At 41.7% G+C, this 25,562-nt stretch overlaps 2 protein-coding genes across 2 annotated transcripts in view; both read right to left on the bottom strand.

The window, feature by feature from the left end:
- Window positions 1–18,751, bottom strand: part of LOC112567979 (DNA-directed RNA polymerases I, II, and III subunit RPABC3-like) — a 50,273-nt gene extending 31,522 nt beyond the window's left edge. Inside the window, 4 exon segments of the mRNA XM_025244938.1 lie at window positions 630–804; window positions 1,118–1,180; window positions 1,183–1,200; window positions 18,466–18,751. Coding sequence (XP_025100723.1) covers window positions 630–804; window positions 1,118–1,180; window positions 1,183–1,200; window positions 18,466–18,538 — 329 coding nt within the window. The 5' untranslated portion in view covers window positions 18,539–18,751.
- Window positions 18,752–20,790: 2,039 nt separating this feature from the next.
- LOC112569469 lies at window positions 20,791–24,536 on the bottom strand. Its single transcript, XM_025247260.1, has 7 exons — window positions 24,346–24,536; window positions 23,619–23,857; window positions 23,164–23,334; window positions 22,557–22,793; window positions 22,089–22,203; window positions 21,701–21,827; window positions 20,791–21,014 (listed from the first exon to the last, which is right to left on the bottom strand). The coding sequence occupies exons 2-7, from the start codon at window positions 23,854–23,856 to the stop codon at window positions 20,919–20,921; spliced, it is 984 nt and encodes a 327-aa protein (XP_025103045.1). The 5' UTR covers window position 23,857; window positions 24,346–24,536; the 3' UTR covers window positions 20,791–20,918.
- Between the last annotated feature and the right edge of the window lie 1,026 nt (window positions 24,537–25,562).

Below are 25,562 nucleotides of genomic sequence, written 5' to 3'. Positions count from 1 at the left end.
CCTCAGCTTGAACACCACACAAGACGACAATATTTCACATGCTGCTCTTGTATGCATGCATACTTGGCAACAGACCTGAGACCCAACTCCCCTTCAGTCTTCCCTTAAAATCCACTACAAGGTCCAAGGAATAGAGAACAAGCCATTTGACAAGTGTTAAGACTTCTTGAGGTAAGAGCTTGTGTTCCTTGACTTTCTGAAGTTTTGTGTAGTTCCTAATGCATCATGCATGAGATAGTAAAGAATGGTGTGTACAGTGGTGTAGTGCAAGTAAAAAAGAGTTATTGCTAGCTTTACCAACAAGTAGTCAGCAGCTTAAGTCTGTAAATGCTCCAAGTCAGTTTCCCTTTCATGTAGGGGTGATAACTTCATCAACAGCAAAGTCTTGTTCAGTAAATAATACAAAGCAGAAATTATTTGAAATTTCTGTTCCATTGATTCTAATTTTCAGAAATAATAAGTTCTCGTGCAATTTAAAAATAAATGCTGCACAAACTTTTTATCTTGAAAGAGAAAACAAAAGGAGTAAATTTTACAATTTTTTTTTGTTTAAAGATGTTCACAAACTAGGCGTAAATTTTACTCAAAAAACTGTTGTATCGCAGGAATTTTTAAAAATGCAAACTTACAGTCGAGAGGAGTCTTGTCCTCCGTCATCACCTTCGATGCGGTAGACTTTTCCGTACATGACATACTCAAACTGGTCTGCCCTGCTTGGCCCTGAACCAAGTGGGTTGTATTCTCCATCATCTGGGACACCATCTTCTCTCAAGGTAAGGGCAATCACAAGGCGAAATTTGTCACCTGCATACAGGTATTGAACCATATTAATAAACAGTGTAATAAAACTTTTCCCATTCCCCCAGAATGTTTACCATGCAGATTAAGCGACATTATTTTCTCTAGTCCTACCTAAGCAAAGTTTTAAAGAAAAACATACACATGGCATAACATGTAACAGCATTTGTAACACTGCTGTTTAAGGAATTAAAACAAGTAATGGCTGCACAATACTGCTTTAACCCACATCAATACACATCACTGGGCCTCTCAACCATTCCTGCCATGAAAAGCATTCAAAAGATAAAGAAGAGGGGTGGTTCATGGTCCTTCTTACCCAGATCCACTGGATACAACATAGTGTTAACATCCAAGATTAGATCCATCTTGAAGGATTCACTTCACAAAACAGCCGGGACACTGCAACACACAGAGAAATGGGATACGGTATACACAAATGTTGCTCAAGACAAATAAACTCACTTCCACTTTCTCATATCAGTTACAAGTTAATTTGTAACAACAAAAAATAATCTATTACATTGCTGTTTCTGTTTTTCTTGAGGCAACAGTTCATTTAAATGTTAGCCATTGGTAATGTTTCCTGCACTTTAGCCATTACACAAAATTTCCTGAAACGCATTAAATCAAAATATTTATTGACAAATAAAATAAGATTCTTTGAGTTGAGATATTTGCTTTTAAAGACATAATAAATGTAGATTTCACTTATAACAAAAAATGTAAGCATTGCATTCTTAATTTTACATTTCTGGGTTTTCGCACAAGTATTATTTTCTTTCTTTGCAAGTGGTATCTGTTTACAGGGATGGCTGCTTTGCAGTAATACAGCCTTAGCTGATGGGTTGGGTGGAAAACAGCAATTCCACCCCACCCCACATAGTACTAGGGTTGATCTTTCAGCCAAAATAAGTCCACAAGCAAATAATAAATTGTCAAGATAAAGTTTCCATAATCTCATTTCCCCAGGGTCAGAGTAAGTGGTTCACAGTGTAAAGAACAGCAAGTCGAAGTAGAAACCTAATCTTCTCCTTTTCACCTTTTACATTTCCAGGCAAACCAAGTACTCATTTCTACTGAGGGAGTAGGAGATTTCCTGTTACAGGCACAAGCAGGCCTCAGCCCAGTCTCCTTCTGCTTCAAAGTTGAGTGCACAAGACTATACTGCATTTCCCAAAATAATGACTACATGGAATGCATCTGGCATAAATTTGAAACAAAACGGTCAATAGAAATCCCTCTCTGAAAGCAATCGTTTTTAACTCCCCAGCTGCTCAAAATGTGATTCCCCCTCCCTTTCTGCTAATGCTGCAGAACTAAAGGTTGCAACACCAAATTAAAAAAAAATTTGACCCTTGTCAATGACGGAACATCAAAGTATTGACAACAGTTGCTGCCACACCCTAGTCATCACTTCCACATTCACAATGCTTTTCGTTTTTCCTTCTTGCTCTCCACCGGCACCAAAAATGCAAAAGTGTTTGCTGAAAAAGACACCAACTGTTGCACGAAAAGGTATTTGGTCTTCTGCAGTTCAACAGTATTGACTAACTGCAGGATGTCTTATTATGCTGAAAATGAGAACTGAAAAGATAGAAAGAAGAGAGAGCAAACAAGATATTAGCTTTAGATGTTATGGTGTCATCCATTTGTTACTGCTTGTGTTTCTTCATTAAACTGCCAGTGTTCTTTCATGTACTTGAGATGAAATTCACACAGGGAAATGCACTCTATAGATTCAATTATTATTATATGGTCCTTACTGAGAACATTTTAAAAATGTTGAGTGGTTCTCACTGCAGTATACCTTGACTAGAAAAAGAAAAAATCTACTTGATTATTAAAATCATTCATATCCTTTCGGATCATTTGTTTGTCAAACCCACCTTTTTCTGAAAAGCTAGAACTCTGATCCCTTGTGTAGGTGAGATGCAGCAGCAAAGCTGCTTTGATATCCATATGATCATTCCTTCTTCTATTGTGTAGGTATTCATTCTCTGACTCAATCTCTCTCACAACATATGATTATAGAAAGTATATGGATATAGAACTTCTCTGAAGTGCAAACATGTGGGCCAGGCTCTCCATGTTTTACAATGCCAAACTAAGGTAACACATATTTTTTTTTTTTTTTTTTTTTAACAAAACTAGAAGTTGAATACTCTCTCACGACATGCATACATACAGGTAACACACACATGCACCCATAAATATATGTTCAGAAACATCGTGACCATGGAACAACTTTTAACTGCTGTGGAAGAGGTGTTTGACAAACACTAAAAACTTTTTTTGGTTAACCTATTAAAGGTGTATCTGCCAATCATGGTAGTTACTGCTGATTACAAACGACCTGAGCTGCCCAAAGTCTACCTGGGACATCAAAGTGTTGTTATCTACCACAAGTGTACACACACACACGGTGTACTCATCACACGGCATCGAACTGTTACCATCGTGCACTGTCCCACTGTGCACACCAAGAGATCGAAGGCGCACAGGCAGCTTTCCGCGACGTCATCACGTGTCGAGCACCTCCCGGCGCGCTCGCGCACGCGCACACGTACACACACACACGCCCCCCTCGGCGTCGGCCAAGCGAGCCTGCAGGGACACGACTCGTGCGTGTTGCCACACACACACACGCAGCTCCCGGGGCCCCGGCATGCGACCTCCCGCGGCACCGACAGGTCAACCTTAATCAGACCACGCGCGACACGGCAGTACATGCTGACAACCCGGCTGATCGATCACAAACACACGCACACACGTGCTGCCGATCACAAACACACGCGCACGCACACACACACGCACGCGCAGCCACCTCATCCCCATCAACTAACGTCTCGCCATCTCACGCGACTTCACGTCGCTGACTTTCAGGTTCGCGTGAACCTGGCGACCGAATGACATCTGGAGACCTGAATGGAGCCTGGCAAAGATTTTTTTTCTTTTTGGGTGTGGGGTGGGGTGGGGTTTGTCGGGTGGGGCGTAGAATGGAGAGAGAGAGAGTTTTGGATTCAATAAAACGATTGAACGGAAAGCCGCTGGGACTCGGAACGCCAGTCGTCTCGGCGGCTGGTTTGCCGACAAAGTGTCGAAAGATAACGGAGCTATCAGTTAACAGACCGCAGTCACGTGAGCACGTGCAGCAGCACGCCGAGATGTCACGAGCGAGACAAGACAAAGCGAAACCAAACGCGCAATGTTTCGCGCTGGTGAAACCAAGCGTATCGTGTTCCGTCCATTAATTGTAATTAGACACCCGGGGACCTATTAATTACGTAACAGTCCTTCACACCGCGCCACGCGCCAAGCGGTAACCAAAGTTTCCACCCCACCCCATACCCGTTCATTACTATTTTCAGTCTCAACGCGACGAAAGACGATCATGACAAGAAATGAGACAGCAACCACAACGCCCACGCGTCATCTCGGCACAGGTCGATGCGCAACACAGCAGACGACATCACCAAGGACCTACCCTACCTACACGGTGCAGCGACCCGAGGGCAGGAGAGACGGTTTAATCCACCCTGAAAGTTGCTGGGTGACAAAGGTCTCGCCCTACTGGTGACTTATCTCGTCTTTCCTACGATCGTGCACCTACGTCATTACTGAAATGATTTTTTTTTAACGGTCTAGAGAGAAAGAGACGATGCGAGAAGACAGAGACAAAAAAAATAAGAGACAAAGACGAATTACGAAACAAGGGATATAACATAAGCAAATAAATATTGCTCTGTTTTTTTTTCACCGGTAGCACTCATTCAGGGACAATAATGTCAAGTTAGAAAGTATATTCCAATATGAGACAGCAAAATTTCAAAATGGCAATACTTAATATTTATTTGTTATAATCTATTATTATAACACATTCTACAGTAAAATTTTTCTTAAGTAACCCTGTTTCATAGTTTATCCAAAATGTACTGCTATTATAACATATTCTTAAGTTTAAAAAAAGTTTACCAGTCATTACACCGCTGCTTTGCAGTATCCCACGTGGCACCTAAGTCTCCTGTCTGCGTGCAGAGTATTCGCTGATCACGTGATACTGTCTATCCGCTCTGCTATCATCCTGTGTCCTCCTCTTCAATCTCCTCCGCATCGTTAGCTCGAAGTTTGCGCACCGCTGCTTCCCGCAGACTCATCTGCTGCAAGGTAGGTCTGTCTCTTGTAAGTCCCCGGCACTCGCTCTCTTGCCTACACGGCCTTTGAACTCCCCCCGTCGTCAGGTAGCTTCTACCGCTCTAACGAGTGCGAGTCGAGTGCAAATGCGCTCGGCCACCCGCCACCCGACAAAATCGAAGCCCCGTTGTGCGCGTGCACGTCAGAAGCGGGTGGGCCAGCCGGGTACGTACTCGGTGCGGGCGTCAGCTGTCTTCCTGCCAGCAGACATGACTGGACCGGCACTGGCAGGTCCCGCTGTTTATTGTAACCATGACGCCTCCCTCCTTGCTCGCCTACCCCATTCCACCCACCCTTCTTGGTCTGGCATTCCGCCTTAGTACAAAGTCGGGTAGGAAAAAAAAAATGTATCGACATTTCCCCGTCTAATCCTCTGTTCAAAGACTTGCTGCAACACAATAATGCTGCATGTGTTCTGCCCCTGCGACATGGAAAGCGCGGGTTCCACTGGGGTAGAACGGGCGAAGGGTGAGAAAAAAAGGGGTGGGTGGAAACCTGTTTTAGCTTGAGACTCGAACACGACGGTACAAGAACTGAAGTACGGCTTGCAGAAGGGGCGCGCGTGCATACACATTCTCTGCACTGAAAATAAAATTATACGACACGACAGATAGTTTGGTTATCCTCGTCGCCAGACTTAAGAACTCACTCGTTGCTGAAAATGTCACATGATTCACCATAGTTTCGCGACTGGCTACAACCACAATCAAATGTAGAAACAATTGTCCATAAGAGGACCAGTTGTCCACACCGATGACCTCTCGGGGGGCGAGTGCGCGTGTCACATCCGTTTGTGGTGCGACAATACCCGACAACGAATCTAAGATACCTCAATGGTCCCAGATAACGAGCATTCAAGCTTTCCAGTAGAAATTTTACCAAAATAAATAAATAAAACATATGTCGTTGAAAGCCCTTGTGTCAATTAATAGCTGTAGTACGATCAACGCTGGGCATATAAGCCATAGCGTCAAGGGTCGCGAGCTGCTGAGTCACGTGACTTGAGTCAGCAGTCCGTTAGAAATGTCGGGTCGTGGTGGTAGCCGAGGGTCTAAGGTCGTCAAAATGACTGGGGACTTACGTAAGGTTGACTCGTGATAAGAAGTAAGGGTCAGGGATCGTGACCATTGTCCACAAAACCGAGCCGCTCAAGCAGAACACCTAACCCGCCTCACGTGACACACCACAGACCCAAGTACGGGTCACTAGGTAACGCCTCCCTGACTAACAGTCATAGGTGCTTGCCCAGCGACATGTTCACATGTGCATACACATGTCCGAAAATGTCTCCCCGCTCAAACCCGCCCTGCTCCACCAGTTCTCTGAACCTTTGCACCTTGCTACAGTCAATTACGCTAATTGTTTCTAACTAGCTTTGTTTGTTAATAGTCTCGGCAAGGAGAAAGGACTGCATCAACCAGCCCCCTACTCACACGACAACCCTCACGTCCTCCACCTCAACCACGTGACCCGAGCCGTTCCCTGCATGCAGAATCGTGACCGCTCTTCAGGGGAATGGAATCAGTCACTCGTGTCCGACGACATTCGGGGTGCGCCTTTAATGGCGTTCGAACAAGTGGTTTTGGCGAAGACTGGGGAAAAAAAAAGTAGTCGAGGTAGTAGCTAAAACGAACCCCGCGATAAGGCGCCATACAGGGCGTGCACAAGCATGCATGAGAAATGGTTCCAGGTGGTCAGGAAGACACTTTATTCACTGGTCGTTGCTGAGCTATCGTCGTTTGAACTGTTTGTGTCCTTAGTAGCTCCTTGGTACTCCTAGTAATTGATGAAGCTACCGAGGAACGAAAATGATAAGAGAAACATTTTTTTTTAAACCTTATGCTAACCTTTTATGGCACTCTCAAATTTAATTGTTTCTTAATCATCTATGTTTTATAATTTTACCTTTTAAATTGTTGTCACTTCATATCTTTGAGACGTGTTTTAAGTCCTATTTTGTTTGTTTACTTTTACACGTTTCTCCCATTGCATCTTCGCCGTATAACGATATTCATGCCACAGACACTAGATTTTTCAATAAAAGGCACACCAAGGAAACTAGCTTAACCCTGACCTACGTATCGATAAGGCAGTTGCATCATCAAAGACACGACCAAGCTCAGACAAGAACATTAGCTGGCGCCACAAGTGAGTGGCCCGACAGATCCACCAAAATGCTTTTTTTTTTTAAAAAAAACAAAACAAAAAAGTTTATTACAAGCTACTAAATTTTCCCCGAAAATCCGAGCATGCAGCATGTCTGTAGAGTAAAATCATTCAAACATCGAAAACAGCAATGCACAGAATAGAAAGGTTATCCCAGTGACACCCAGTTGGCCTTAAATACACCCGATTCACAAATGGACCGAGCTCTTGTGCTGGGTGCAGCTTTCCCCACTTCAGGTCATCCGTGTTTCAAACTGACATCTCGAATGTGGAAGTCTGGACAAAAGCAAAGGTAAATGGTTGTAAGCTTAGATTTTGAGAGTAGGTCCCTTAAACGAATCGACTCCAGACATTTGCGATCGTGTGGGTCTTTAACGACTCCGGCCTGATTTTACTTTTTTCCAGCTCTTGGGCGACATATTGATAATTACACAATTATCTAGCTTAATTGTTGCCTTGGTGTTATGAAACAACTTAGGGGGAAAAAAAAAACAGGTCCGTTATCTTATGGTTATGAGGAGTGAAGTGTTCAAACCCTCTGTTATCTAGCGGCAATTATTTCCGAGGGTGGTGAGCATCTTTTATGCACGATACTATGTGTGTGTGTGTGCATCACGCATCACACGCGTTTCGAGTCGGCTAGTGCACGTGACCTCGGGTTGAATACTAAAGCTCTAATAAGAAGATTGTAAACTCTCCTAAACTGTAGCGCATAGACAAGCGCAAAGCTGTTTCTATAATGCTGAATTCGAAGGTTCGATTCTCATCACAGTTATGTCTTCTAAGGTTACTGCACTGGGGTTTGTGTAAGGCTTTCGACTAAAATCCAGTTACAATAGGTAACGACGGAACAAAGACGGTATACGCATTAGTGTCCCCACCCGGTTAGTAACACCCCGACCTGACCCTTACTTCTAAAAAAAAAAAAAAACCTTTGATATTGAACGTCGACGCGAAAAGCAAGACCGCTCAGATAAGTGTTTTTTTTTTTCAACAATAGTCACGCAAGAATTTACAGGTAAGACGAACAGGTGAGCATAAAACACACGTTTTGAGCTAGCTGCCACATGCACCAGCTTGTCAGAGTCCATGTGATTTTTATGCCGTTGCTTCGAACGTTTCAAACGGATACTGCAAAACGCAAACTAAAAAGACTACCTTATCAACAACAGTAACAACAACAACAACAAAGGTAGCATTCTAGTACAAACTCTTGCTTACAAAAGCAAACCTGTTTTAGCACATCAAACTCAACAATGGATCTTCTTAGCCGGAATATATTGTCCAGCAGTAAGTAGGTGATTACAACCTCGTCCATTGTCTTTTTTTTTAAAAAATCTGTCATTAAAAAAGTGGAAAGGAGAGTCTTACGTTCGCCAATGAATGCCTGGTTATGAGAGTTCCTTTACTAGTACAGGTGAGTAAAGGTTTCAGAATTTTATTATAACCAATAAGTGTATTAATGATGAGGTAGCTAGTTGTACTAGTTATATCCAGCTTTATATCGTAATCCAGACTCATGAAACTCTAGCTCAAAGGTGTTGGCAAACAGATTGGGGATCAAACATAGCAGCAAATATAAGAGTTTCTGTGGTAGCTCTCGAGTTTAAAAGCCGCAATTTATGATCAAGCACCGCAAGAACATGGAGCGTCTCAACATTTACCAAGCAGGGGGCGTGACGCAGAAGGGCCATCGACCAACTCTCCACGGCTGTTCCGTCTGACGATCTCGTCCTGCGTCAACTCTTAATTGCGCTTCTCTTGCAGCATCGAAACAATGTTGGAGGAGCTGGGGACGAAGGGACAGGTGGAGGTGGAAGGCAAAAATCGCCACTGCACCATCTCTGCGTACGTCTGATAATACTATTCCTTCCCCGTCCCCAACTCCCACCCGGGAAGCCTGATATCACAGTATCGGGTAAGGAAGTATCATCAAGAGTCCGCACTATGTCGGCTTGGAAAATAAAAAAATAAGAAAAAAAGGAGGGGGAGAGCTCTGGACTGTGTTAATGAACGTCGAACCGCAAAAGGTCATCTGTAGACCAGAATCCCCCTACTTCAAAAAAAAAAAAAAAACCACACACACACACGCGCGCGCTTTCTCACAAACTCACACACCTCCGAGAACGCAGCTTCCTCGCCTTGGAACAGAGGTTCATCGTGGTTTCCACATTATCTGAACATATCTTTTCCTCACGACGGCGCCATGTAGCTCTAGGCTCTTCGCTCCTGCTAACCCTCCGACATTGCACTTCAGTGCGGTAGTCGACCAGCCAACATCCAGCCATTAGCCAGGTTACACCGGTTTGCCAACTAGCGAGCGAATGGAGAGAAAGTGTCGGTGAGCTGGAAACGGATCACAAAAGGTCACTTCCATTTAACACCGCAATGGCGACCTCCATCACCAACCCCCCCCTCTCTCTCTCACACACACACACAGATGTATTTTGTCTACAGTGTGACAATGCGTTTACAACTATATTTAAAAGGCTATTCTAAATCGGGAATAGTACCACTGGAAATGTGTTGGTCAGAAATTTGCTTATCGTGTTAACCAAGTTCCAATATTCCGGTCACATCAAACCAACCACTAGTTTCCTTCACAAGCAACTTTACTAACTTTTTACTAACTTTGGTCCAGTGTTCCGATTAAGAAAGGCCTTGAGCTACGACTTTCGACCCAGCTTTCTCCTCTTTAAAGAAAAAAAAAACAACAACAACAACAAACAAACAAACAAAACTGAGGTGTTAGCATGTTTTATATATGTCCCGAACCCATCTACACATTTGCTCTCGCTTCCGGGCAACCTAACCTAGCCTAACCACTTCATACTGTTCGAATGGTTGACCGTTCCCACTAAAAAGTAGCAGCAGTTGCAGATCAACGGACAATGCACACATCTCAGAGCAGTCAGCGGAAACAAGAACTGAAGGTAAAACCTTCTGTCTGAACAACACCTGCAATGACTAGACACAACAAGTCCTTTGTATATTGGACTTTCTTATTAGTGGCTTCCCTACTGGTTGTTGTGCCGTTGTCATGGTGGACTTGCCGACTGAAAGAACGTGGTTACTTTTTGTTGCCAGGGAGGGGGATGGAACAGAATCGTTAAATACTCCTTTGGACTCACCTGGCAATTATTCAGTAGACAAACTGCTTAGTCGTATACTAAAACTTTCTCTCGCTCGTGCGTGCGTGTGAGAGAGAGAAGAAATGGGTGAAGGAGCCAGCAGCATCACAGGAAGTGAACACAGCTTCTTCTCTGTAATTCCCACCGTCACACACACACACACTTACTTTTCTTCGTTCTTTCATCGACTACTTTTCTCGGTAATACGCTTGGCATGCAGCTAATTTGTGGAAGTCTTGTTTCTAGCTCTCAAAATACACCGCGATGAGTCGTCGCTCACTTGTTCAGACATGCGCAGAGAATGCAAGACTCGACTGGCAACTGCTAGCAGTCAAGGGCTGTGCAAGATCAATATACAGAAATATGGATTCATCTCTATCTCTTCCCTCCCGCTCTCCACCCGGGATTCCTCGGAGCCAGGCACGTGACAGAAGGTGAAGCTAATAATTAAAAACAGGAGGAAAAAAAAATGTAAGCTCCTCGGCTTCCTCCTCCCGCCATCGCACCCTAATTAGTACTATTAATGAAAGTTTCTATACCATCTCCACTTCCCAAACGTCTGGGTAAAACTTATGACCACGATCTTTCCGGTTCTACCCTACCTGTTTGACCACGTGACCAGTGACGTAATCTTGTCGTGGGCCAAGCCGTCACGACAAACGGAAAGCGAACTTGTTTGGAAATGAGCGGGAGGCCGAGAAAAGAAACAGTATGAATACCTGAGAAATCTCCGGTTGGATTTTACTTACCTCACAACCAGTCTGAGCCACTCTGCGATGAGCTTCATTAGTTTTTCTCTGGCTTTCACTGGACGACCGTCTTGCGCTGACCGAACCAGTTCCACAACTCAAACGGCTGGCGGGGGGACGAGGTGCGTGTAGGGGAGGAGCAGTATAGGGTAGTATGCGCTACACTGCCCTTCGGAACAAATTTCACATAAAAGCCATTGCTATAGAAGAACTGCAGTGTTTGGTTTTTTTTTCACCCTGGTCTGCATTTCATTCAGAATGAAGCAGTTAACAAGTCGCCATCCTTCTCTATCATAAAGATCATTGGCCATCATACCTATAGGCTTGGATTCAAATGCAATGAGATCACGGATGTGTGAGATAGAGAGATTGTTTTATCAGATATCTTTGAAACATCCGAAGGCAGATGACGTGACATATCTAAATTAAATTACACATCTACCTAACATCTTTTCCCCTCCTTGCAATGACCACCTCCCCTACAATCAAAACTCTGTTACACCACAACCAAAATTTCCTTATCCCCTCCATTTTTTTCTGTATGAATAAAACTATCCTGGTAGAATCAGTTGTGGAATACCAACACATATATATTAACTCAAACCTCCATATGCAATATCTCAACCATTTAACCAATCAGCACAATAAAAGCAACACATCCTTCGAAAGGCTGGTATCTGAAACATTTTAAAAGCAACAGGGACTATGGAAGTGGAATAAGGTATACAGTTACAACCTCACCCAGGAGATCCACCCTCACTGCCTCATAAATTATGTAGTCACACTGCCCAAAGCTGATGATAGAAAAGGTGGGAGGGAGGAAATTAATGCACTTTTCTAGGTATCCTAAAGTTATGGATGGATTGAAGAGTCTATCTTTTTGCACCAACCTCTCTTAAATTTCAATGGTAAAACTATAATAATGTGCACCTGGCAAGAAGTGGTAACTTTTTTACAGTTTCTGTTGTTTTCTGGTCATCTGCTGAGTACATTCAGTTTTTTACTATGCATATTTGAAAAGTAAAGAACTAAATGTTCTCCTTTCAATAACAATTATAATAAAAAATAAGCAACAGGAGTTCCAACATGGGGTTGTAACAAGCCTTCATGCCAGAACACTCTCTTCCCTTTTGCTTACCAAACCACTAACTGCAAAAAGGTTCCTTTAAAAACAGCTGAACAGCTAAGAAAAAAAAAGGTAACATAAAATATTCAACATTCTGCTTAGTGAGGTACACCGGGTGCCTTACTTATGTACCATCTCCACCCACTCAATAGAAAATGTTCTACCCCACATACAAGACCTTTCAATGACTGCCAGTTAACCCTTCCTTGCTCATGCTAGGTCACCTCCATGGTAATGCATGTTACCTATTCATCTAATGTTACCTGTCACATCTGAGAACAGAGGGGCCAGATAACATCTCCAGCTTTATCAAAGTCACATGTGACACTTTAGTGACCTCTTTGCAGAAGCCAGTTTCAGGGAAACAAACACTTTCTACTGATAACTATGCTTCTACAAAGAGTTTTCTCGGAAACAGCAATTAGCTTTGATATACAAAGACAAAGAATGAAGTAGAGAGGAGAACAAGTTCCTTTGCAGCAGCCAAATTAACAAAAAAAAAAGCACATACACGTACCTCTCTTCTATCACTTAAAACAGAACTAATAGATTAACTGACAAAAGCCAGGAGATATATTTTCTTCAACAATAGCCTTAAAATTTTTGTTTTTAAGATGCCAGACTGAAAAAGTTAATTCACCCTCCTACTCCACTAGCCCACTGAATCTCGTGGTCACTGCTCTGTCCACTTACATAGGAGTGAGATGTGCCCATCCAATGCACAGCCATGCCTGCCAACAGTATCTTGAGATGATAGTATCAAAAGTACAGTAACCTTTGACAATCCTTGATGGGTTTTGTCACATTGTACTATAACACTCCTTTATGTAGCAATGACCTCTACTGGTAAGGGCGATCCACTACTCCCTTGAAAACCTGCTGACTCATTTTTTTTAAAACATACTTGCGCTGGTTATACATCACTACTTTACGGCCACCACCTCTCCATCCCTTTGTTAAAGAATGTTTACAGAAATCAGCTTATATCTAGGCTCCAGTGGTTACGTTATTAATTATCTGCTTTTAAACACTCCCACACAATTTGCATCCCTGATACAAAAAAGGACCAACAGCTGCCTGCCTAATAAAAATTATTTGTTGCAGAATCAATAAATATGAAGTCAATAATAAGAAAACCATGCAACCATGCTGTAACATCACTAATCCCTGCCAAGCAGATAAGGCTACAACTACATCATTATACAGTTTGTATACAACTATGGTACTCCATAGCACTGCGCAGGTTAAATTTATGTTTGCACCCTATAAAGGCTGGTTAGTCAGCAACAAGTGCTATATCACTACCTATTAATTGTGTCACTTTTTTGTCATTTTGACTGCCAGAAATGTTGTCAACTTTTGAACCATTAGGTACACCAAAATTTGGTTGCTGGTGCTTTTTGCTAAATTAGCAGAGTCATTTAATGAGGAACTAATTTTCCCTGTACACAAGTGCCACATCTAGACATAAAAATCTCTAAACCAAAGACATATAATCCTTGCCATAGCTCATCAGACAGCCCATACCACAGTGAAATGTCAGGAATACTGCAGAAAAGCAGGCACAAAGAATAGCTAAGCAAAAATCTCAAAGATAATTTGCATTGCACAGACACAAGGCATGAAACGTGATGAAACCAAAATGTCCAAGCCTTTAACAAAGTTAGAGACACTATAGCTATTGTTTTTGCTCATTCTTTTATTATTTTTTTTATTAGTGACTTGTGATTCTGCATGTGATTTCAAATATGGCTTTTGGCACCCTTACTGACAAACTTTTGGTGCCTACATATGAGACACACACACACACAATTTATCAACCTGACATGAATATTGAAGTGCCTTTGATTTATTAACGTCTCACTGCCAGCATGTTCAACATTTGTGTTTTTAGACATATGTGCTGTGTACATATGGTATGCAGGTACAACTGGTGACAAGACTTGCACTGAAGCCCACCCTAACCACTTTGTTTAAAGCATATGCAGATACCTATCTTACCTGACACACATGTGCACAAGAGTGAGTGCACACTCTCTCGCACACACTGAATAAAAATATGACAGTATGTAAACAGTTGTCAATCTGTCATTCTGCCTACAGTTTCTGCTCTGAAAATTCTTTACTCAATGTTTGGTTTTGAAATATATGCTTTACAAGTAAACAGGATAGGGCTTCTACAGTTCTAGATTTATTCCCTTCTTATCTGAAACCTTGGTAAACAATTGGTAAGAGAAGTAAGCTAACATTTAATATATTGTCTTAAAATAACTTTATGACGGAAAATATGTTACATGTTTACCTAAGTTCATATTCTTACCATAAAAAACTTTGGTTTCATCAGGACCTATACCTAGATAAATAAACAGCCAAAGTGCAACTTAAAGCACTCTCGGGTTACATTCCATAACCTGTAAAACCTGAGGTCACAAGTTTATGTCTAGAAAATGTTTTGCTATTGCAGCCCTTGACATAAAATCATTAAGGCAACTTCTGAAAAAGAAATCTGTTAACACAGACATGTCGCCACATGATCAGTTACACAGGCTATTTATAGATGTGATCTTTAGTATTACTTTTGTGTTGTCTTCAGCATTATTAAAGAATAACACACTTAATACAAGAGGGAGCACCAGCACCTATTTTGTGCTGTTAACATCACCTTGTACTACACAATCATATTCACCTCTCATCTGTGACTACACTAATATTTTACTTGCATAAGCATCAGCTCTAGTAACCTACACATTTTCATTGTGTGTTCATCTAACCCTAGATGTATATACTACATAAATTGATATGGAAAGTGAGCGACCATACAGAGGTTCATTACTTGCATCATGGGATTCCATTCCCTAACTTTTTACTCCATGTTGCAGATTTAACACTGACATTGTTGCTTGCTCACACATTTATTTATCTAGAGAGAAAGAAAATGTAGGAAACTGTCTCTTAAATGTAGGTGCAAATAAAACTGAATGAACAAGATTTCAAAAACTAAGTTTCTTAAAAGAGTTTTTTTTGTAAGTACCATCCCACCTGGGGATCAAGATTGAAATGTAATGTTCTCATTGACTCTGACCTAAAAGCACATTGGGTGCCTCTTTATTTAAATTAATATTTTACTAGGCTGATCAATACAGACAGTACCAATTCACCTCTCTTTTTCTCTGGTATGATCAATATAGATAGTACCAATTCCTTCCCCCTCTAAGCTAAAATGATCTCATATTCCTCGCTAAGGAGAATACAAGAGAGGAAGCACTCTTATTTTTATTCCCCAATCGGCTTAATCAATGTCCAATAAAATTTCACGGTCGAGACCTCAGAATCACTACCGCAAATCTGAAAGCGATTTCCCGAACTGCTGTTTCTCAAAGCTAGGGTCGTCAAACAACCCTGGTGGCCTACTGACAGCACTGTCTGTCGTCATACACCCGCCCCCTTTGTCGCCCCGTCACCCGCCATCAAACACCCGGGTTATGTTTATCCTCTCTTAGCAACCCCTGCCTGAACATGCACGCACGCGCGCGCCCTCACTCGCCGAGAGTCTCGGTCACGCCTGCGCAAGACTCGACTTGCCACGCGCTCTCTGATACAAGGGGCCCGGGTTTGACCCCTGACCTTTGTGCCTATCGCAGGTCAGCACCCAAGAGATCGACATTGTGAGGCATGTGACCAACCTGATCAAGCACAACGCTCACAGGCAGACACAGCTATGATTGCTGGTACCTGGAACTGTCTTCTGCTCTGGCAGTACGCTCGGTACATTTTTTTTTTTTTTGGCCATCGCGGAATGACAGGCTACATTTTAGATACAGCAACGCAGGGAGTTAATGGCCAATGTGGTGCACTCAATGAACTACCTCTAATTAAATAACACCTCAACGTCTGCACAATTTTCTGAGCTGTTGCACAACCTGATGATATCAACTGCAAACATTTTATGTGCACTTAAGTGGTCAGCAAAAAGCTTAAGGCTGGTGCAAAGATACAAGTAACATTCTTAAGAAACGCAACTTTTCTTAAAAAAAAAAAAGAAAAAAAAGAAAGGCTATTACATTTTACTGGCTTTAGTGAAATCTCCTCTGCCAATTATATCCTTCTAGCACAGTACTAACGCAACAAATTAAATATCATTTTCGATCTTCCCATGAACCAATAATCCCCACTGGGCTGCAGGCTCCACTGCTTTCTTTAGATGTTTGTTTTAGAGTTATTAGGACTATTCCAGACCACATACTAAGTCTTAAGGAGAAAAAAATCAATTGCTGAATTTAAAAATAATCTGGGAAAAGTGCAGGGGTTATGATGCAACAGATGTCCCAGGAAAGTCAATGTCTTCACGCTCTACTAACACACCTTGGACTAATTTGCAGCGGGCGAAGACTGAGCATGCTATACATATACAGCACTGTGTAGACAAACCAGGTTTCCTCTTCAAACACACCTACCCACACCCACCCACAAATCAATGGTTAGATAGCAGGATAATTATCCTATAGAATTCTTTAGCCATTGTTGCAGAAAGGTGTTCTAGCACCATGCAGTGTACATACAGCATATCTAGCACAACCCAGCAAATAAAACAATGATGTTTAGCAACGGAAAGAATTCTGAAGGAAGAGTGACACCAATAAGGATGAGAGACCTTCTCACAAAAAAATGAAGAAATAATGTGAAAAATAATGCTTAAACTGCAGACTTAATATTCAACAGAATTTTTTCTCCTTCTACATATCATCTGAAATATATTCACACATAATTTCTACATCTTTCAGCAGAATTACAATAGGATATTGTTATGAACTACTCACTACAATTTGTTTCAAAAATTGAAAAAATACAAATGAAATCTTGGAATTCACGGCATATCTAAAAAATTTAGGGGAGTAGAAAAGAACAATAAGGGGATCAATAAAAACATTAACATGTGATATTTCACTACTTTTCTGTATGACTAGGGACTAGTCAGCAGTCAATGTCTCAAATAATGGCTGTAGTATCAAACAAGAAAGGGATATGTAGCAAAGTTATTCCAGGTCGGCAGTACTGTATGTTTTACACACACTGCACAGAATGGGAGAAACCCAGTGTGACAGTGACCCCCTTCCTTTCATGATAACAGAAAAGGTAGGTGCAGTGAGTTTCCAGTATTTGCTGTGTGAATTCTTTGCACACAGCAAAGGACAGAGTGATATCAAGCTATGACTGGAGAGGCACACAACATGTCCGGACATGTCCATCTTGGCACAAAATCAAAACCTTGTTCATATAGGTCATTATAGTTACTGCTTACAATTATTCTACACAAACGACAATTAGCCTTGATCTCAATTGCATGTTAAAGGTACTTTTACACAGATCATTTCAAACTGTAGTTAAATAAAACGTATGTCAGAATCTTTGTTCTGTAAGTCATATAAGCCTATTACTTTTAGGTGACTTGCTTTTACTATATTTTTTCTCATAAAGGTGACATTCACAAATGTGTGCCAGATGTGCACCGACAATGACATTAAGTAAAAGAAATATCACACCGGCGCTAGGGATGAAGAGAAAGAGAATAGTCAAACGCTTACATTAATCATGGGTGACAGTTTGTGCACTGGTTGCCCCGAGAGACCAAATCGTATCTCAGTGATGTGGAACGGACTGGTTGTCGTCGTGTCGCTAGGCACCTCCTTTCTTGTTTCCATTCTGACTGATTTGCCGTCACCGGGGTAGATGTTGCAACTGTCGTGTTTAATGGATTTCTGCCCGCTCGCGAGGTTCGAATGGGTCGCGTAAGAGTGAACGAAAGGATTCAAGACAGCGCTGGCTCAGAGAATGAAGGTTAGTTCGTGATACACCACCTTTTTAACGACCTTTCCAGGCTGAGGCCCAATCGTCTGCTCCACTGTGGACATGCTGCAGCTTGCTAGCGCTAGAACCGGTTGAGATGACTAGCTAGGACTGCGAGTGCGACCTCCACGAAACGAAACATAGGGCGAATGTGCGCTCTGTGCTGGGTTGGCTGGCATTTCTTCCAACGCAACACGCAGCACAATTTGGTGTAATCTTTTCAAAAATCCAAACAAAAGTTTTCTTATTTCGTCTACCACTGGCGACGGTCCAAAAACAAGTGTACTGCGCATCGAAAAGACCAAAGCTAAGCCAAGGTTGTAGGCTGAACGAAGACTACATGTACAATCGCATTTTCGCGCTGTTGAAAGGCACGTTTAGTCATATCTGTTACTGTAAGCACTTAGGAACAGTAGATATAAACGTAAAGTATTTATATAAAATTTTAAAGCCTTACCTCTGTCAAATTTCTTTCCGTCTGGGTCGATATCTTTCACGTCAAAGATATCCTCAAACAATACGCCTGACATTTTGCTTTGATGTGCGTTAACGTCTTTCTTTTATAAGGAGAATACGATGTAGATAATTCTGCTGATGTCCTTACTCTTTAATCTGAAGCTTCTTGCACGATAAGGAATACAGAACACGATGTAAAACTTTATTTACTTCGTTGTATATCTTCGCTAATTTAGCACATGTTGAATACCGAGTTTACCTTCAGTACAGAAGACAGCACATGGGAGGCTACTCCAACACTCGCTCCGATGGGCGAGAAAGTAGGTCGAAGTGTCGACAGACGTGCAGCGTTTTGTTTCAAGAATAAGTATTATCATTTTTGTAATGTTTATCACAAGCTTTGAATGAACTAAAGAAACAATTTTAACACAATGGAATTATTGGATTTTTGTTTTCAGAGATTGACATGACGATACCCGGAAGGGCGGTAAACCCAACAATCCCAGCGCGACACGATATACATACATGACACGCGGTTCATATTATTGATTAGAACCCGTCATTAATTATGATATGGAGAAACTTTTAATTTAATTTTATTTTATTACAACCTTTGTGTGTATCAGAAGAGGTTATTATTAAGTATCTCTTGGCTCCTTTCACTCTGACTATATGTTTCTACTGTTGAGAACGGGCTGTAGATATCGAAGACAAAGATAGATAAGAAAGTATTTTAACAAGAAAGTAGAGAAGGAAAGATTAAAAAAGAGAAACCACGCACTTTCAAGCACTTTTACGCAGTACTTTTTTTATTCTCCATTCTTTTTGTTTGCACCGTCTAGCCTCAAGACGTTCATTTTAACTAAGATGTCTTTGCAGGGTGGCGTGCGCGCGAACACACTAGAAAATCCACCTTGTAACTGTTTGGCAGTTACCAGTTGATCACAGTCGAGTATCTGGCCTTCGATAACTAGTTAACGGGTGAGCTGGCGTGTATCCAGTAAAAAACACAGCAAACTAATGCAGTAAAGCGTGTGTTCCAAGGGAGGGAACTGCAATGTGGTTTACATCATGGGTCTCGCGTTGCTTCCCTTGAATACATTCGTCTTTACTGGTGTATGACCACACAATAAATAATAATAACTGTTGTTGATAATGATTATGGTTCTGCAAGCCATGTATGAATATTTGCATTCCATGATCGTTTAACTTTGTCATATTCCTCGACCCACGCGATTCGTGTACCTCACCCCTGCCCATGGAAACTGTCAACTTCGTCAATGTAGTGCAACAGTTACGAGTCTGTTGTAACGTCTGTATCGTGTAGCTAGATAGCAGGAGCACATTTCCTTTGAAAATATTAAACTATCTATCATAGCAATGCAAGGAGTTTAGATCTTTGTTTTTCACTTGTAACACGTAAACAGTTCACAAAAAACTGCTACAGGTTTACCAATAATAGCGCTTCTAAAGTTTGTGTTGGGGAAAGTGGCGCCTCTAAGGTGATCAGGTTAGACACTTGTGTAATGACGTGAACGTTTTCCCCCCATTTGATCTTTCTGTTGAAACTGATTCCTTAGAGGGTCGGGGAAGGTAAGGCAGGGAGAAAGTGAGGAAGACCTTTGCAAAGTGGTGAGTAGCATTGTGACGACGCCACCTTGGAGAGTGTCGACGCCGAGTTGGAGAGTAAGAACTGGGTGGCTAACAAAAAGAGTGTATTGGTCAGTCGCTGTCTTTATCCAGGTCTACCCTACGACTGGCACTGACAGGCTAACATAACTGGTCGTCAGTCGGCATCTGTCAAGGGATGATTGATGATGGCGAGAAAAGTTTGGCGCAGTTACGTTTTGTGGTGTGTGAGGGACACGTGGCTTAACGCTTTCTTCAGAATGACACACACACATATACTGGGTGTTGACTATAACTTTTGGTGTGTTTCAAATGTGTTTTTGAACATAGGCGGAAGTAGAATAATGTCAGAAGGATGTGTTTCGTGCCCCGTCCATCGTCCAGAAAACTATTTTATCACGATTCAGACAGTCAAACTGGCAATCTTTTTGTTGTAGTCGTTGAAAGAGGGCGCACGTGTCCTGATGGATGTAAAAATCAGTAACTCACGTTTGTGACATTATTGGTGGAAACTTAGCAGGATGCCCGACATTGGCAATCAGCTTGTGTTACTGAGCGCCACGGTATCCATCGCCATTCCCAGCGCTGGAGCAACAGTGGCACCCCACACACCCTCCCATTCACACACCATAAATAGGAACTGCTTGGCTCACTGCATGGATCTTGAATTGATTCCCTTGAACACACACACACAAAATAAACGAAAACTGTTTTTATTAGCGAAAAAGATTCGAAAGTATGCCAAGTTTTTTCCACAGTCTCAAACGAATCGCTTCCAGTGGACAAGAACCGTTTGGTAGAAGTCGTGGAAGAGAGTCGGAGGCTTTAGCATGACCATGGTTCAAAGCTGTCTGTCTCGCTGTTTGGCACTGGATATTTCACCCATTCCAGGGACTGAGAGACAGATAGGATCCATGTGTCCTGGAAACGAGAAACAACGGGCACGCAATCTCGTGAATAATAAATGTTGTCAGGGTTAAGGAACATCGACCATATATGTCAGGGTCAGTTTGTCTGTTTTAATATATTTCGTCACTAGGTGGTGGGTGGTTGGGGTGGGGTGGAATTGACCTCGTACTTTTGGCAGTAGACTTTTATCCGGTTTAGAATCCATCTGAATTAGTCTCAGATTGAACTAACATTCAGAAAAAATTGTACATTTAGAAACGAATTATTTGTAAAGAACAGACGACATTAACTCAGATTTACCTAAGATATCTTGAAAATTAAAGATCCAGGTATAACATAACAACAAAAATCATAAAAATACTCTTTCGTGGAAGGAGGAAAAATGTGAAAGCATTGCTAGAAGAATAAATAAATATTTTGTAAATGAAACGAAATTATTACAAGTAGAGTTAATGGCTGAACAACAATATATAAGCTGCTGCTTTCGAGAATACTTGAATAAGAAACTGCAAAGTGCTGATAAGAAAACCAATAGAAACAATTTTTTTACACATTTCTTTAAAGTCACATAACGACAAAAATGGATAAAAGTGTAGAGACTAGGAGATGTTCAGGACTGAAATGTGACAGAATTGTGTCCTTTGTGACACCAGTCATTGTGACCTAATGTAAGTATCTTTTGTCACTGGGGTTCTCACCTCAAAGTTGTCCCTCACAAACTGAAGAAACTCTCTTGTGCCATCGAGTCTATAAGGCACAGCCAACCAGTCCGGGCTGATCACAACCATGAATGGCGTCTTTCTATCCTCGTAATGCTGCAGGAAACTACACGGAAACACCAAACTTACAGAGTTGTAATACTTCATAACATACTACATATATTTATTCATACATGCATAAATTTTATAACTGAATATGAATATATACAATAAAGTATCAAACTCGGTATATTTATACAATGAAGATTTTTGATCAATATACTTGTATAATACAAGCAGATAGACCTTAGATGCTTCACTGTTCTTAGAAGCACTGATTCACGCTCATCTACAGATGGACCCCCACCGACACATGTCTATGCCTAACCTTCCACTGAAGAGTTCTAGGACATCCTCCTGCGTTGCCACCCCTGGACAACCAGACGGAGTGGCGCACTTGCTGCCTCTGAACTCCAAGTCTGATACAATGTACTGCCACTTGGCTGTGCAACAAAACACAGATGCTATATAATATATGTCAGATACAAGGTATCTTGTACTGTATATATATAATATAAGACCTATCAGATAAGACAAAAACAAAGAACTGTCATAGCGGAAGTTCTCTGCGCCACACTGGTATCAAACCGGGCCACCTCCGAATTCAAACGCTATCCCCCTAACCGCCCAGCTTCCCCCTTCTTCGTATATAAAAAGATACAGATGCAGAAACATATATTCACAGATACAATATAATACATACATACTGATATATAAATACATAGCCATGCACACGTGCTTGCTAACATCACCACCTCAACAACAGCCACAGCAGCAACAAGAATAGGATTTCCACCTGGAAACGCCTGGTCTGGCGTAGCCCCGTTGTCACAGCGCGGTGTACCCGTTGGGAAGTCGTAAGTGTAAGGCCACATCAGACCGTAGGCTGATGACGTGCAGCTGGCGTCGTACTCAAAGCCATCGGTCGCAAGGGCAGTGAACTCGTCAGTCCCCCCTGGCCTGAGGTTAGGGGCGCGAACTCCTACAACGTCCCACCTCGAGACGCCGCTGATCTCAATTTGGTCGCGAACCGCTGTTCCACATCAAACAGTTATATATTAAATAGTAATAAATCTATTTATCTATCTCATAAAAGTGGAGAACATGGAATAAATATTTTACATTTCCCACGCGGAGCTAGGTAAGTCGTATGTGACTTATCGCTTCCACACTTTTCTTCTTGCAGGAACCAGAGCAGTCTTTGCCACTATATGGCATAAATTTATAAATTTCATAAATTCAGTTATTATTATTTATTACCCGAAAATGTAAAGAGCAAAAATATTAAAAATATAAAATAAAAGCAAAAGAAACAATTAGCAGAAATAAGAACAAGAACCGCAAGAAGACGGAGAATAACTGGTGAAGGATAAAGACTCAGCTAGAATACTTTGGTATCATACCTGCGAGTCCAATGATCCAGTCCTCGCGAGTGGCCGGGACCGTGCCGTCGACGGAAGTGACCCCGATCTCGTGACCCAGGTCGTAGAGCTGCTTGACATCGCCAAAGTCCGTGAAGTTGACCTGCGGGAAGAACGTACCTGCGGCGGGACAGTTGTTGGGGTTGGTGAAACCTGTGGAGAGCACACAGGATTGATCGTTACTGCTTTCGTTCTTCTGTGAGTTTGTTGGCCTTGTTGTCGTCTTTGATGTGTTCGTCTTTGCTGCCGTCGTTGGCGTTATTGTGTTTGTCATTGGGGTCGTTGTTGTCGTCAGGGTTGCTGGCTTTCGAAGTGAAGGTACTGATCGGTGTGGGTCGGTTTGAAGCAGGCGATGAAGACCAACCTATCGTCGAGGATCTTTATGTTACCTTCTTCATATTTCAAACACTAGCAACTTTCTTTAAGGCCGTTCTCACCTTCAAAGAGCTTCAGGTAGTAGTTGAAGTTGGCATCATTGATGGCGTACTCAAAGGTCAGCAGAATGGCCTGAGGAACGTCGTCGATGTCGAAGCCTCCAGGCGAACTGAAGTCGGACCAACACCGACAGTTGGGCAGCTGACAGTTACCCCCGGGAGTGCACTGCTCCTGCGCTGACGTCAGACTAACGACGGTTGCTAGGACGATGACCGGAAGTGATAGCCTCGCGAACAGCATTCTGGGAAACAAAGCGAGATGGGCTTGTGGAGTGTCAACAATCGAGCACCATTTTGTGCTCACTGATAAAGTAAGGTGGTGTAAAATAAAAATTGATCAAGGAGGTCAGGTGATGTTAAAAACATCAAAAAATCACTAATATTTTGAAACCCCATGACCTGAAGCCAAATGATGCTGACAGGTAAACATCATAAAAGCAGATACTGATATTCTTTTTTATATTTAAAGTTTGGCGCATCTATATTCCGTTTGATAAAAAAAATCTATTCGGGACCCAATAAACAGTTGTAAATCTGTTTCCTCCTTTTTTTTTCAAAAGCAGTATCTAATTAAAAATTAATTTTCGTAGAAGAGTGTTTATAACATTTGAGTATTTATTTAAGTGTACACCATAGCTGTGATACTTTAAATTTTGAGATTCGCGAGGTGCAAAGCAATTACAGTGAAATATAACAAATTAAATAAACTCGACATTGTTAATTCACTTACCTGTCGTACTGTCGCAAACGGTTGCGGGTGATTTGCAACGTGTCAAGAGCGGGACACCTCAATACAACATGAACTCTACCGCTCTTTCTCTCTTTCTCTTTCACATCACATCGGCGTTAAACGAGACAGATAGCTGGACAGGTCGGGTAGGTGTTGTCAGACAAGGCAGACACCCGAAACTTCAGGGACATGACATCATCAAGTGCTTGTGATAAAGAAATGACAATTACAGACAAGCTGTTTCTGTTGATTATCGCAAGGTTGAACTGTTTACGGGGACTTGTAGATAAAAGATGAGTTTCTTCTCACGGTAATCACTTGACAGTTGACCTCGTACTTGGACATTGTTAGGCACAAGGAACACATGTTGAATTTTACATATTTTGTGTGTGCACGTGTGTCGGGTGTTTGTACTCTGAATATATAAAGTGTATGCATGGATGTGTCTGTTGTGTGCATTCTTTATTCGTTGTGTTGTGTGTTGTATGTATATTTTGTGTGGGTGTGTTCTATGTGTGTTGTACACATGTGTGTTTTGGTACATTATATGTACTGTGTGTTGTATGTATACGTACATTGTGTATATTTTCCACATACACACAGATTACAAAAAATGGATTGGAAGAGTTGCTTTTGAATAAAAAATCTCTGCGTTTACTTTGGTACAATACATATTTTACCTACACATATTATATACTAAAATATATCATGTCTACAAACTTCCGAAAAAGAAACTTATTCTGAGTTATTCATTTTTTCTTTCTTCCGTATCTCTTTTAATTTTTCTCCTCTCTTTTTTTTTAAATCTGTGTGTGTGAGAGAGAGAGGAAGGGAAAGAAAAAGAACTGACAGATATAAAAATGAGTTTCACGCATTTAGGCATACCATTACCTGTCATGGGAATCGTTATATAAATTGATACAACTAGGCTCTTGTGATGTCTCTGTTTTCATGCACCTTGAGCCAGTCATCAACATATACATGTCAGGGGATTAAAGGGCAACAGATAACATGACCGATGAGATAATCATCACTTTTATCAGCTGAAGTAATAAGCGCACGAGTCCTGGTGATAAGCAGTCGGTGTGATCACGCGTTCTTCTTTACATCATAAACTAAAGCTTTTACATTCTAGATGTTTCTCAGTCTCCATGTCTCTCTGTATCTCCTATCGGAAATTCACAGTGTGGCTGAGATAACTTCAATATAATTCATAT

This window comes from Pomacea canaliculata, linkage group LG7, assembly GCF_003073045.1.
Source record: "Pomacea canaliculata isolate SZHN2017 linkage group LG7, ASM307304v1, whole genome shotgun sequence".
NCBI classification, from domain to species: Eukaryota; Metazoa; Mollusca; class Gastropoda; order Architaenioglossa; family Ampullariidae; genus Pomacea; species Pomacea canaliculata.
This window is presented reverse-complemented; position numbering and strand designations above follow the sequence as displayed.